This window comes from Ambystoma mexicanum, chromosome 4p (assembly GCF_040938575.1).
Source record: "Ambystoma mexicanum isolate Mex_15411 chromosome 4p, UKY_AmexF1_1, whole genome shotgun sequence".
Taxonomy (NCBI): Eukaryota; Metazoa; Chordata; class Amphibia; order Caudata; family Ambystomatidae; genus Ambystoma; species Ambystoma mexicanum.
The window spans coordinates 203,511,270-203,525,936 of NC_090927.1; the positions used below are offsets into that span (position 1 = coordinate 203,511,270).

Here is a 14,667-nt window from a genome sequence, read left to right on the forward strand (position 1 = left end):
GACTCTGTATTTTGGCCATGCTCTGTAATAGAAGCAGCCCAACTCCCATCCTATAAACTGGTCATTTGAGATTCTACACGCAACTACCCAGATGTCCTACAGTTAAGTGTTCTCAGATGTTAGAGAATTATTACATCTTCTCAAGACTTTTCTGTAACTGCACCCTGGACGTGGAACTCTCATCCATTTGTTCATTGTGACACTCCACATTTATTAACATTTGGATTTTGACCTGATTTGAAAGGAAAAAGGTACTCGCTCGAACAAATATTGCCAGAATGTTGTGCTGGATGTTCTTCTGCTCGCAGATGTAATTGAAATAGGTTTCATTTTTATGGTTCCCTTTTTTTTTTTTTTTAACGTTTTGTAGGATTGTGTTTCATTGCAGTTCTTCTAGTTTTATTTTGAAGTCCTTATACCTGTAGCATTAAAATGACATTTGTTGCAGTGGTTTTCAGCAGTTGTCATACCAAATAATGATATCTGAAAATTGTTGTAGGAAGCATAAAGTGTTAGATATGGTGGAGTGTCTTTAGTGCAACCCAGAGTTTAGATTTCTAACCAGAGATGATTTTGCTTTGTATCCGCTAAGAGGAGCGAGCAGCCTGGGTTGTGTTCTGCTTAGAAGGCTGCTTCGGTGTGTATCATTCTGCCCCTGTAGGTAGTGTTTGCAGCATAGCTCTCCTCTTAGGGCCTTTTATCTCGGGCCATTCTTTTTCTTTAGACGTGCAAATAGAGTAATCTTAAATTGACAGGGAAAGCTGGCATCCCAGTCACTTGAAAGCGGGGTTGGTTGGGCAGAAGTCGAGCTAAGACAGTCTAGAGAAAATGGCCAATCTCTTGTAAAGAGATTTTAAAAAAAATAAATTTAAACTGGGATATGCAAAGATGTTGTGAAACTTTGATGAGATAAAATACTAAGTGTCCCTTTTATTGCTGCTAACTTCTTTTGTCAGCTATATGGTGTTTATTTGCGTGTTCCTAGTTGTCTTGCAGTCAGTGGCTATTATAAGGATATGACAACAATGAGTGCAGGATACAGCAATATTTTTCAAGACATGCAACCTTTATATTACTGTATCAGATAATTTAGGGACCTATTTGCTTTTTTCGAAGAAGCAGCAATCCTGGAGAGCCATGGGATAGATGTACAAAGCCCTGGTGGTCATTCTAACAGCGATGACGTGGATGGAAATGATTATTCGGAACAGGTAAGCAGCCGAATATTCTTGTCAAGGATCACTCATGAGTTCTCATGAGTAGTTTAGACTAGCTATATAGAATTTTAGCTAGCTGATATACTTAGTTAGAACCATGTCACTGCTCATGAGTACTGTCCGCAAAACTGTAAGCACCCATGGCTAATAGCCTGTGAAAGTTGTCAGGCATGGTGCTAAAGGTAAGAGGATTATCATTGTAAATGTAGCAGGTAAAACATCCCTGTAATGTCAATAAGAAATTAAGCATTGACCATTGTTATCTGCATAACATTCACACCTGGCAGAAACAAGGTACAGTGAGAATGGTACGTATGTACATCTTGAAAGCAGGTCAGACACTTTTAGCTTTATTGCCAAAGGGGCACCAAAGCTGTGTACTACAGAATCGAGGGATAGCATTTTTGCCAGACCATGGGTTTCGCTCACAACAGCACTCTGATTTCCTGAAGGGTAGCTGCAAAGGTCGGGTGGGGGGGCATAAGGAGGCACCTTATCCATCAACCCCAGCCTCTGTAACAGTCTTCCCATGCACATCCTGGAATGCCCCAAAATTGATGCTCTTTAGGGCCTCTCTCTCAATTCCACCTCTCTCACCCTCCATCTTTATATCACCTGTCTGTCTCTTGCAGCATTCTGTTTCCCATATGTAAGAGGTTCTTGATGGTTTGTGGTCTGTGGTCTGTGCTCTCTTGCTCTCTGTAGGGTGGCACCCAAACCTTTACTGCTGTTGCAGCATTACCCTTTAGCAGGCTGTTTGCTCTCAGTGTGTAAACTGCTGTCCAATCCTTCTCCGCCATATCAGCAACTAAGATCTTGTGATCTATCCTCTCTTCGCTGCTGCATTGGTGGCTAGAGACCTATGGGTTTTCAGTGTGTGCTACACAAAATAAACATAAATTACAATAATGTCCTTGTCAGAAGTCAGTATGACTATCCATCTACGAGTCTCCAGCGTCCCCCATGTTGCTCTCATCTAGCAGATCGTTCTTCACTCTGGAGCAGCAGGCGGACTTCAGATTAAGGACAGCCAGAGCTACGGGAACAGCTTGCGTTTGCGTTGGGTTTCCCTTTGCCGCTGGTGACTTCCTCCAGCTCTTCTCCCCAATGTCTGCACCCCTTAACCCCACACTCATCAGTGCCCCCACTACCATCCGCAGCAGTAGGTTCTCATGCAATAAACTCCATAGGGAAGGGGGGGCGTCGGAAACATCTGATGTCACCCCACTGCAGTGTTCCGTTACAGATATCCTGGATCTAGTGTCGCTTCAGAAAGTACACCAAATGGACCTATCCATTTTCAGTGGTCGCTATGGTGTCCAAGGAATGCCTGGCAAGTAGCAGTCGACTGAAGCCCACTAGAAATTAAGCTATCGTGTGCACTTGTCTGCTCTCCTCATTCCCCTTGACCCTCAGGATCTTTGATTTTTATTACCAATCGGATGTTTTGCGTTGCAACAAAGACCCATTTAAAATAAGAAGGGGAGATTCAATTGATGAAATATTTCTCACTGTTTTTTTAAATGGGACCGAATGAGGGGAAGAATAATAACTGGGATTAGTCTTCAGGGAGAAGATTGGAGTCTGAATAGAAACATTCTACATCAGTTCCTGCTTTCCATAACAAAATTAATACATTAAGAACACCATAAGTACTCTTTAGCACCAACATGTTTTGCATCTGTCGCAATGACAATATCTTGAATGGAAACTACCTACAATCTCCATAGATTCTTTAGCAGCTGGGATATTGAAAGACAGATAACAGCCCACAGAGTAGACCCCATAAATCCTAATAATCCTCTGGACTAAGACACAACATTCAAAATAGGAAAAAGATATAATACCAACTGCACATAATAATACTTTGGAGAATTATATTACAATTCATGCAGGAACATCTACAGCTTTTAAAGCCTGTAATAACCAGTGTCACTATTATGACCCACTTGTGGTACTCAATTTGCTGACCTGGTGCTATGGAGGGTGAAGAGCTGTGTTGGCCAGACTGGGCTATTGAAGTCATGGCACATGTCATCGCCCTGTTCCTAAGGGGAATGTGTTGCGCTTGATCTGTTTTCCCGGTATCAACCAGGAGAATACCCTCCCAGCCTTTTCACCCTTAAACCATCCACTACTTTCTGCATAAAGGTTTTGGCCACCTCGGGTTCCACAGAAGCATATCTTTTGGCTTGATAATGAAATTAATTTCAGTGTGGCTGGTAACCATACAATGGCCAACACTGGCCTGTCTGGCAATCTTTCAAATAACCCAGTCATTTTTTGCATTGAGCCATTGGTCTTGTAGGGAAGATGACATCCATTTGCCATTCGTTTACAGCAAGCCACTCCTGGCCAGTGTTTTGTAGCAGTGTCTCCTGTGAGTCTGGATTTCTCAGGACTGCCACCTTAGTATACCGTTCCACATTTGTTCCGCTGGTGAAGTTGACTGCCTCCAATCTTAAAAAAAACCCTTCTGGAAGTCTCTGCCATCATCACAGTCACCCATTTTAATGTAAAAAAAAGGTGGTATCTTGTTGCATAAACACTGCTGGAATTGTCAAAAATCTGACATTAGCGTCTCTCCTTTGATTTTCAGCCATAAGTCTTTTATCCAGTATAAGCATTGATGCCTGTATTTTTTCCCCTAATTACTTTATCCAGGATCTGAGCCTCATTCTTAGTTACCCCTCTCAGTCAGCGAATCCAGCGTTAAGCCCAGAGATTGCACCTCCTGCTTTGTACCTTTTTTAGTCAACTCTCTAGCACTTCAAAGTGGGCCTCCATTGAACAGACGGCGGTCTACACTGTGACTGGAGGGTTGCTATAATCTGCCATAATCTTGTTAAAGATTTTGTATATATCCATTCCATGTGGTGGTGTTAACCTACACCCTTCTCTATTTTCCTGATCATAGAGCATGGGACTAAACAGTTCTTTGGTCAGACATCCCTCAGACCCAGGCAGTCTTTCCCCAAATGATCCACCTTGACAACGCACATCCACACAGGGTTTGAGGGCTTAATGAAAGTCACCATCACTGCTCACTGTTGTCAGCGCTCTTGGGAATCAATTGTTCTGATGCCAAGCGCCCAGTACCCAGTATCAGACAAAGTCTGTGATACTAGAGACATCGAGAGCCCCCCTAGAAGGCACAGAGAACTACAGATGGCAGTTGCAGTCCCGCAGTCGATGGAAGAGGCAGCCATCTTTAGCACTGACTAAACTCTCCCTCATGGGCTTCTTTATTTGCACTGGAAACAGATTCATCCTTAGACTAAGAGGCTTCAGTTTGCTCTATTATCTCGTGGTATGTTCATGTTGATTCCTATTTTTTTTTTTATTAAAGCAGAAGCTACTGCTTCCTGCTCTCTCTCGTTTTATTTTCTTGTCCATGTGGCATTCTTAGCTCAAAACCACTGCACCACTAGCTCAAAACCACTGCACCAATCACTTGGCCATCTAGATAGACTTTTCCCCTGTCTTCTTGTGGCCCTCGATCATTGTTTTTCATGTTGTATTTAGTTCTGTGACAAGGTTCTTTTACAGAGTGACTCTGGATGGCTCATGCTTGTTCCTGAGAGGTATCTGTTAGGAGATTTTACAGTGCTTTACTCTGCAGACTGCAAACTTAGCCAACAGCCGATTGTGAGATCCTCCCTGAACAGGTCAAATTTGTTTTCATCTTTAAGTTACTCTTTCAGATTTTTGGAGATGATTTGTGTGAAGGTCTTTGTGGCAATGTCGAGTACACTAATCACTCTTTAAGATGCCTTATTGTTCATGCCTCCCTTGTTTTATAGTGATGCTGGCATGCTTTATCTCCATGTGGGTGGACCCTTGTTCATACTTGCAAAGTATATAGAGCTTTTCTTTCATATTAGGAGTCCATAAGGCTTTATGCGCATTGGATTTTTTAAACTCAAGTTTAATTGTGATTTAACAGTGCTAGTGAATGCCCAAGCTGTTTAGCATGGTTATACCATGGAAAATATGGGCAAGAACCATGCACCAAGTGTACACTTCAGTGGAGCTCACAAAGAGACACTTTTCTACTGAATGTCTCTGGTTCCTTTAGGTGTCTTTCGTTAATATAATGCATTTATATTGTGTCTTCACAAAATATGAGCATAGTGTAATATTGAAGCTGCTTTGGTTTATCAGTAGCTAACATGTCTGTATTATATTTAGCCACAACTGCTAATAAAGCGGAAACCCTAGCAGGCATGCACGTGTGTTCCATAAATATTGCTTCTTTCCAATTTCTTCTAATGGCAGTTTATTTGCAGGAGAATTCATGAACAAATGTAGCTCTGACGACATAAATGTTTTCATATCTGCCCTGGTTCCTGTCCATCTTATGTTCCTTCTGCTCGTTGTAAATAGAGGTTTAGCGCTTCTGTGCACCACCTTGTTCCTCTCTCATGTCGTGCCACATTGTCCTGCTCAAAGTCCTGCCAGTTTGTGATGAGAAGTAGCTAGTTTAGCATTGAATTGCTGGTCCCGGATCTGCATGCGGAACAGTGTGATAAGTACCATATTCGGAACCGTAAGCACTCCATTCTTGAAGTAGAAATAAGGCATTTGTTCATCTAGATCCTCCTGGGGAAAGCTGTGTTTAAGGACCTGTGAATTTCCTTTTCGTAGTGCAGCATATTGTTGTTTCTCACACTACCGATTAGAAAGTTGTTTGTTTAGCTGGGTGAAGAGGAAATGTCATTTATAACTATGTTCTTGCATCTGTCCACTATGCTGCTGATTTGCAATATTTCAGAAGAACATAAACTGAATTTGCTTTCCTTAATGGAATGTAATATGCTTTAATTAGAAAAGATTTTTCTCCTCCTGTTTCTCCTAAAAGAATGATGGAGAAGTTAGATGAATTTTCTAAAGTCGGTTGCCTAATGGAATATTATAGAAATTTCTGTGAACAGAAAGTAATACACTTCAATTCCTGTTCATGGGTCTCCTATGCCATTCTCTAACCAGATCTGTTTTGAATCTGTCACTTTGTGAACTATTGCTGGCCTATCACGCTAAGCACCCATTTGTGCTTACCTTGAGATTTTTTGTTAGTTTTCTATTTCCTTTTAATGCTTGTTTGATCATTGGTCCTATCCATGTGCTTCAATTTGATGCTGGCTCCGTTGACGGACTGGATATCACAGTTTCTCTTCTGCAATACAGCTAAATATTACTTTATTTCTTAAACATCTTTAAGCTTTTGGGTAGGTGGCACATCCTAGGTTTCATCTCTCTTTTCTATGTGTTCTGTGAAGAGTCAGGAATGAAACTAAGACACAAGTTAGCCATGTTTTCGGTTAAAGACTTTTATTGAAAAAAGTGGTTGGGAAAGTACTCTCTGACCTTGCTCCAAGAGGAATTTCTCTACCTAAACCAAAACTAAGGGTCAGTCATTGTCAAAAATATCAAAATCAATACTGTCCTGTGTCCAAAGTTCTAATCTGACCCTGAGGGGTTTAGAAAATTGTTCACAAAAGAATAAATGGCGCCAACACAAAAGTTCTTCCAGGGTGGAGATCCTCGTTCCAGGAGGTGGCTCCCTTCCCCTGAATTTCTCTTTGCTCTCCAAAGTCTCACACACAACAGTTCTTTGTGCCTTTTGAGACTCACAACAATTGACATACACATTCTAGTCCTGATTCTTCTCAGAACCTCTTGGTTTTACTCGGGCTCGTTTGACTGGCCTATTATTCTGCCAGGTTTTTTTGCTTTCACTCACTTGGGATTTCCCGGTGTACTCGTCTGCCAGGACTTCCTATATTCACATGGTGCTTCTGCCTTTCCCCAGAGTTGCATATACACTTTCTTTGTCAAACTGTATTCCATCCTGTTTGGGTTTTCCCCATATGTGCATAACATATATCCTTTTACTTGAAAGTGGTTTGTTTGCTGTCTAATCCCGCTTGGCACATCAAGTTCATTTGTTCGTTCTCGGTTACTTGTGTTTCATGTACTTCCACTCGGCATTACCGCAGACACGCCCCAGGGTCCCGACTGCCTCAGGGTGGACACACCGGCTCTTGTTGCAGTCTTCCATCCCTCCCGCGGTTAACCGATTCTCTGCTTCACTTGCCTTTTAATTTAATTTTCCCAGGCATAGGTATATTTCTACAAAAACTAGAGCACACGTTGGTCTTCTGGCTTTCACTGATCTTCACTGTTCTGTTCAGCTTCTTTGTACCAGTACTTTAGTCATTGGGCTATGAAGTTCACTTCTGAAGATTGACTTGGAAAACCTAAATAACCATTTCCAGTATTCTTAAATGGTGAATTAGTTCTGAATAGTTAATGAGTGGAATTGGAGGGAGTCATGTCCATAGTCTTCATGGGAGAAGGACTGGATGTATCACAATAGGGCCATGAGGGTGTTGGATATGGGAGGGTTTTTTTCAAGAGAAAATAGGGGCTACCGAATCTCACCCGCAGGTTGTCTCCCCAAATATGATCCTCACGTAGCCGCCCCAGGGTCAGGATCAGGTAGCGGCTGCTGTCCCCTCGCCACATTGGGGAAGGTCACCACCGGAAAACAGTGATGACTCCATCCGATTCATCAAATACCCTTCCCCTTGAGACCGAGCTTGCCACCCAAAGGTTTCTAATTAGATTTTGTCTTTGGGTTCCCTCCAGAGGATTGCCTTTTTCCTTAATTTTTGTTCCCCACCCCAGAATAGGACCTTCTAGCAAAATCCATTCTTTCCAAAATTCGCAAGGTGAAAAAGAATGGGAATGGTTGCTGACATTACCTAGGGTGTTCTTTTCTCCAGGGAAACAAGGTATGGGTTCTTCCACTAGTAGATTAGGTGGTTCTTTTAGGTGGGGGAGAGAGAGGGGGGGGAGAGAGATCCCAGCCCTAGTAGTTCTTAATTTTATTTGTGCCACCTGTCAAACCCACTGTGATTTTAATTTCTTTTCCCAGAATGGTTAAGGGTATCTTAATCTCAGGGTAAACTTCAGTGTGGCCATGGATACATTGTACCTAGTTTTGAAAAAGTTCCCCTCCAACCTTTGGGCAGAAACTGAGGGTGGGTGGAGCAACCCTTGTTTCTGCTAATTCTGCCCAGATTTGAGTTCCTTGTATAGTGGCGGGTACCCTACAGGTGTTCCTTCCGCCGTTAAACAGATAGGGGTTGGTACCCTGTTTCTTGTTAGGGTTGGCCGGAGTTCTATGGGTGGTGTTCTCCTCCGCACAGAGAAAAAATTCTGTTCCCCTTTTGTTTTCATCCTTTCCCTGAGTTAATTCCTTAGACTGAGCACACATAATGCTCACATAGGAAAACCCACTGTTCAGTTTACCTATCTTCTCCAGCATAAGGTCTGGCATGGATTCACATGCTCATGAATATTCCCCGTCATCGGGCCAGGAATCCTCATTAAAAGAAAAAGTTTCACTTTCACTTGCAAACTGTATCGCTCCTCTAAACCAATCGCTGTCCTCTGGGTCATACTGCCCCCAGCCAATGACAGTCCTTTTCCTAAGCCCCTTCTCTGCCAGCCATGTTCAGATTTTTACCGCACGTTTCAGTTTTGGGAGTCCTCAAGTTTTGCTCCGTGAGCTACTTCTACATTTTCTTGTTTTTCGCCGAAAACCTTTCTATTTTTGTTCCAAAAGAGCCTGAGTGCACTTCTCTCCATCTGCTGATGGTGAGGATCATCGAAGTTTCCAGAGCACCATCATGCCTACTCCACACTTCCGGCCTTGACTGTCATGATCCCAGCAAAGGAATACAGATCCATTTCAGAAACACTACGGAGGCAAAAAACTTGATATCAATCAGTTGGGAAACAGTGGCTTCAAGCCTGGCACAAAAGGCATTTTCCTCACTCTTAGCACTGCACCCATAGGCTTATTGCACTTACATAGTTGTTTCCCCTATACTCAACATGGCTGCCGCTAATTCCATAGTTAACTCGCAGTGCAAGCTACACCTGTTTCAGAGGGAGCTACTTAAGCCCTGCCTCCGCTGGAGCGCTCACTTCGCGTCTTCTCCGCTGACCGCAGGTAACGCTACCAGCGATCTCCTAACAGAACCTGTCAATAGAAAAACGAGATAAAAGATATTAATTTCCACAGAAAAACAGAATGCAGTATAATTGTAAAGACTTACCTAACCAAAGTTTTTTGCGAAGCTTTTCCTCAGTCTGCTGTTAGTTTCGTAGTCACTGCATCTTCTGTCAGAAGTTCTGTCGCAGCTGCAGCATTTTTTCTCTCAGCAGCCTTTGTTCTCGGTCGCAGAACCTTCATCCAAAAGTTTTCCTCAGCAGTCTCTGCATCGTCCAAAGGTATTTTCTTCTACAGTTTTTGTAGAAGAAAAACAAAGGTATTTAGTGAATGAATGAACTTGTAAAAAGACAAGAAAGAAGAAGTAACATTTCTGCTTACCTGAAGTCTCAGCAATGCTTTTCTTCACTTAATTACTGCGCTTGTCTCTGAAGGCAGTAATTACTCCGTTTCGACAAACTGACGTTTTTTTAACGTTTCCTCAAACCGAGTATAGTTGTAGCCATACTGCAGCATCTGCCCGTTTCTGGGAACCAAGAGCCTGCAAAAATAAAGGAGAATTTTAGTAAGGGAGATCTATCCAACGTAGGGGCAACTCAGAATCTGATGAACTGTACATAATTCTATTTTCACCGAACGACTTACCCAAGATACCTTTAGAAGAGGATCGGAATTAATTTAGTTAAGAATCTGCCAACACCACAGCCACTCAGGTTAAAGTTATTCAGCCCAACGCGCCCCTTTAGAATACAGGCTGGTGAGCTCCACAAAACATAAACCCAGGTGAGAAGGGAGGGTTTATTGAAAGGTACACTGCACCACAGTTTTTGTTTGCAAATGGGAATTACAGTAGTTTTGTTGTTATAATTGTTGTTTCCACAGAATAAGAGCCCAGATAACAGATCCTATAGCTGAGAAGGCATTACGCTCCCGCAGAGTTCCAAGGTAAGCGTTACAATGACGGAGAAGGAAGTTCCCTCTTAAGGCCCTGCACCAAGTGCGGGCTACGCAACGTGTTTGTGTAGGGGTCTTCGTGGATGATGGAGCTGGTAGCGGCTTGTCTCACAAAGGCACAAGGGGCTGACCCGGTAAAGGTAGCCCCCACAACGCAGAAGGTGTCCCTGCCTCCGAGGTGAGAAACTACCGCAGTGACTTCGACAAAGTCTTCTGGCATGCTGGAGAAGAGGATGCCGTCTGAGCCTGGCTCCGACCCCTCAGAATGGAAAAGGGAGCAGGGGGGGCAACGATGCCCCGAGCCAACCCCATGCCGTGTCTCAGGCCATGGAAGTTTCGTCCATGGACGACTTGGACCTGGAGTCCTTTCACACAGTCCACAAGGATGTGGAAGAGGAGGATGGCAACGACGGAGCGGGGCCTAGTGCTCCAATCACGCCAGCTCAGCCGACATTGCTACGCAACCTATTTGCTTGAGGTGAGTCTGTTCCAGGGGCAAGAGTTCATTGTTTCTGTTGAGCTTTGCCACCTCCCGTGGTTGTGTACGGTTCTACTGCCATGTATTCATTATTAATGAGCATGTGAATCCATGTCAGACCCCATGCTGAAGAAGGAACAAGTTACTTACCTGTAACTATTGTTCTCCAGCATGGGTCTGGCATGGATTCACATGCTAACCCTCCCTCTGACCTCGCTGCGGCTCTTCTTTGTCATACTGCCACTTTGTGTTTACCAAATCTGAAGATGGCTGCCAGAGGAGGGGCTTAGGGAAAGGACTGTCATTGGCTGGGGGCAGTATGACCCAGAGGACAGTAATTGGTTTAGAGGAGAAATATAGTTGGTAAGTGAAAGTGAAACTGTTTTTTTCTTTTACCGAGGATTCCCAGCCTGACGAAGGGGAATGAGCATGTGAATCCATGCCAGACCCATGCTGGAGAACAATATTTACAGGTACGTAACTTGCTCCTTTTTGAATTTCTGTTCTGTTGGTGAGGTGAAGCTTTTCAGTTATTGAACGTGCAATGTTTTGTGGGGTGTCCCAAACTTCCACAGGAGAAACCTTCCAGTTCTAGTGGACGGTATCCTGCAGGGAACCCACATTCCTCACATGACTCGGCTCTTAACTCTCTCGGGGCATAGAATGGTTTTCCCATCTCCTCTAGATCCCATAAGGTTGTCACCCCTGTGGGAGGACATTGAGGTTTTAGACCTCTTGTTCTCTGAAGATGACAACAGAGTGCCCATGATTTCGGGAGCGTCACACACTTCTGTTTTCAAGGGGAGAGGGATCTTGCATGATAATGGGGTATCGGTGTATTTTATCGCTTTCCCTAGTCGTTTTGACACGGTCTAATTGTTACTAGAGCCAGAGTTTATCTCCGACTCCATCTTTGAGCCACACAAAAAAAAATTATTCTTGGTCCCACCTCCCACCAGGTTGTTTCTCTGGATTCTTTCCATCTCCCTTCCTAGAATTCAGTGGGGGCAAGGTACACAGAGGTTTTCATGTACTAAGAGGCCTACTGTCTCGCCCCTCTTACGCGTATCAGACTATGAGACAAATTCAACAGGGCAATTTTGATCTCTTCCCCCTGGATAGGAGAGATAGTACTCTTAATCTCTTCTTCCGTCGACTCTCTCCCAGGGGCATAAGATGAAAAACTGAGTTGGTAGGAACTTTTACCTTAAGTGCTAGGGAGATGATCGTTTGATCCCTACTGGGAATTCGGCATTCATGGGGAAAGAAACGCTTGAAAGTATTCCCCTCCACGTTTGGCCTAGTAGGTACAATTGCTTGAAGTCAAGAGGAAAAGCCTTACTCCTATTCTTTGGCCCTGATGGCAATTGGGTTCTCATGTTCTTTCTAAAGTATCTAGCCCAATGGTAGAAAAAAGAACTTGTCTAGATCTTTCCCCAGGTATAAATGTTCTAGTACTGGAACCTGGTTGTTTGGGTATTTGTCCCACTGGTGGACAAGGTGTTAGTCTACTCTTCAACAGATGTAATAACTGTGGAGCTAGAGCTTAATTTATTTGTGTGGGATCCCTATTTTGTGTCAACTGAGCCCGATTGCACCCTGACATCATATGTGAAGAGTCAGGAATGAAACTTAGACAAAAGATAGCCATGTGTTTGGTTAAAGAGTTTTGGTTTTCTTTCCCAATTTCAATAAGTTGTAATTTTTTGTTCTAGTGTTTACCTTCTTTTTAATGTTTTATATTTGTATATTGAAAAGTTGATTTAATTCAACTGAATCAATAAAAAAAAAAGTTTTATTCAAAATAAAACTGGTTGGGAAAAGGTCTCTCTGACCCTGCTCTAAGAGGAATTTCACTACCTAAACCACAACTAAGCATCTGTCTTTGTCAGGATGTCAAAATCAATACTTTATCACGTCCAAAGTTCTATTCTGACCCCCGTACTAAAACTAAACTCTAAGGTGAAACAGGAAGTGTCTTTACCCATGGGAGGTTTAGAAAAGTGTTCACAAAAGAAGAATAAATGGCTCCAACACAAGTTCTTCCACGATAGAGATCCTTGTTCCAGAGGTTGGTTCCCTTCTCCTGGATTTCTATTTGCTAACCAAAGTTTCACACACACACACACACACAACAGTTAGTTCTGATGTTTCTTCTCAGAACCTCTTTGTCTTTTAATCAACACAATCCTTTCTTCAGTCCTGATGTTTCTTTGCAGGACCTCCTTGGTTGTACTCGGGCTTGTTTGTCTGGCCTATTCTTCTGCCAGGCTTTCTTGCTTTCACTCACTTGGGATTGCCTGATGTATTCTCCTGCCAGGTCTTCTTATGTTCACACAGTGCTTCTGCCTTCCTCCAGAGTTGCATTTACACTTTTCAATGGATCGTGTGCTTCCACGTATTCCTCATCTTTAGATATCCTTCCCACTTTAGCTGCTTCGGAAAAAAATTAATTCGGCAGAGGGCGCTGTGCATCAATGCGGTCGACTCAATGTCCCTCGATGTCCTCCATCTCCGGGTCGATGTCATCGTCTGTGTATAAATAGCATGCGCAGCGCCCATTGGCTTCACTTCTGGTCTTCTGCATACAGTACTTTTTTTTGTGAGAAGAAACTGTGTCATCGAGTACAATGGCCTCGTCTTCAAAACCATCAACCCCGATGACTGGTTTCAAAAAGTGTCACAACTGCGACGCCAAGATGTCCCTCACAGATCCTCATCGAGTGTGTCTGTGGTGCCTTGGCGTGGAGCATAGGACGGCGGACTGCGAGTCCTGTCAGTCCATGTCTGGTTAGGCTCTGAAAGAGCGTAAAGTGAAATAGCGGTTGGTAGGCCCCTACTAAATCCCCCTCAAATAATCCATCAAAGAAACGCTCGTCCAATTCAAGAGGCGACTCTCCTCGAAGGAAGAGATCGAAAAAGCGTTCACGCTCCAGGAGCGCATTGTACCATTCCTTGTCCTCATCGGAGAAAGGCGAAGAAAAGGCACTATAGGTCACCTACTTCTTCATCATCCGATTCCTCTCCAGAGAGAAGGATATCCTGCTCAACTAAATCCTCGACACTAGCCCAATGTTAGGAATTCAGGCAGGAAATGCTAAAAATTTTCGAAAAGGAGGCCCCAAACCCCACGAAAGAAAAAAACCATGCCTCTGTCATGCCATTGAAAGCCGACGAAGAAAGGGCTAAAGCTAAATCCTGCACGCTCTCGATCCCGGAACGCAGGCCAGAGACCCCTCAAGAACCGTTGGTCTTGACAGGAAAGAAAAATTATCAAAGACTCAATCGAGTCGAGGGTCAAGCCGTTCGTGGGCTCCATCGACGCCAGGATCGATGCATAAATCCTCGAAGACATCGACGCCATTATCGTTGAGATAGTAGACGCCATCCATGCCGAAATAGTCAGTGCCATTATTGTCGAAGAAACAGTCGATTCCATCAGCACTTTTGCGCACAAAACCTCCACTAATTTTTAAAGAAACTGAAGTCTTCTAAGCCTTTGCCAAGGAAAGATTTTTCCAGATCATTATCCTCCATGTATGAGAAGCCCGAGCCAATCGGACTAGGACACTCCTCCATTTGGGCTGGAATATGGCACTCCTAACGTCCCAGATGCTCTTATATCTGAAGAGTCCAGGTTAAAAGACTTACATGAGAATCTTCAATCTGCTTGTGGTATTGACACATCGTCAGAACTGGATTTTGGGACGCCAGGCCAGTCAGACCATGCAGATGACTTATAGGCAATTTATGACCAGAGTAATTGACTTTCTGGGATTGGGCACACCTGCTCCACCATTCGAGCCAGACAATTTAACAGACATTATCGACAAGGGTCCACAGTAGAATCCCATTCTTCCATTTCATGTCGCCCTTCGAAAAAAGGGTAATGGCAAATTGTGAGGTTCCTTAATCAAGTCCTGTGGTGAATAAGAACCCCACTAAGTAGTACAGGCCTTCAAGCAGCGACCCTGACTTCTTGTCAAAGCACCCAA

At 43.5% G+C, this 14,667-nt stretch overlaps 1 protein-coding gene across 10 annotated transcripts in view; it reads left to right on the forward strand.

Moving 5' to 3' along the window:
* Positions 1 to 14,667, forward strand: part of HMBOX1 (homeobox containing 1) — an 802,934-nt gene that overhangs the window by 702,864 nt on the left and 85,403 nt on the right. For 4 of the 10 annotated variants that reach the window (XM_069605709.1, XM_069605704.1, XM_069605701.1 and 1 more), the window contains one exon: positions 1,117 to 1,211. The exons of 1 other annotated variant lie outside the window; for it this stretch is intronic. In XM_069605709.1, coding sequence (XP_069461810.1) covers positions 1,117 to 1,211 — 95 coding nt within the window. The remainder of the gene's footprint in view (positions 1 to 1,116; positions 1,212 to 14,667) is intronic. 5 more of the 10 variants (XM_069605710.1, XM_069605702.1, XM_069605707.1 and 2 more) reach the window with 2 other exon arrangements.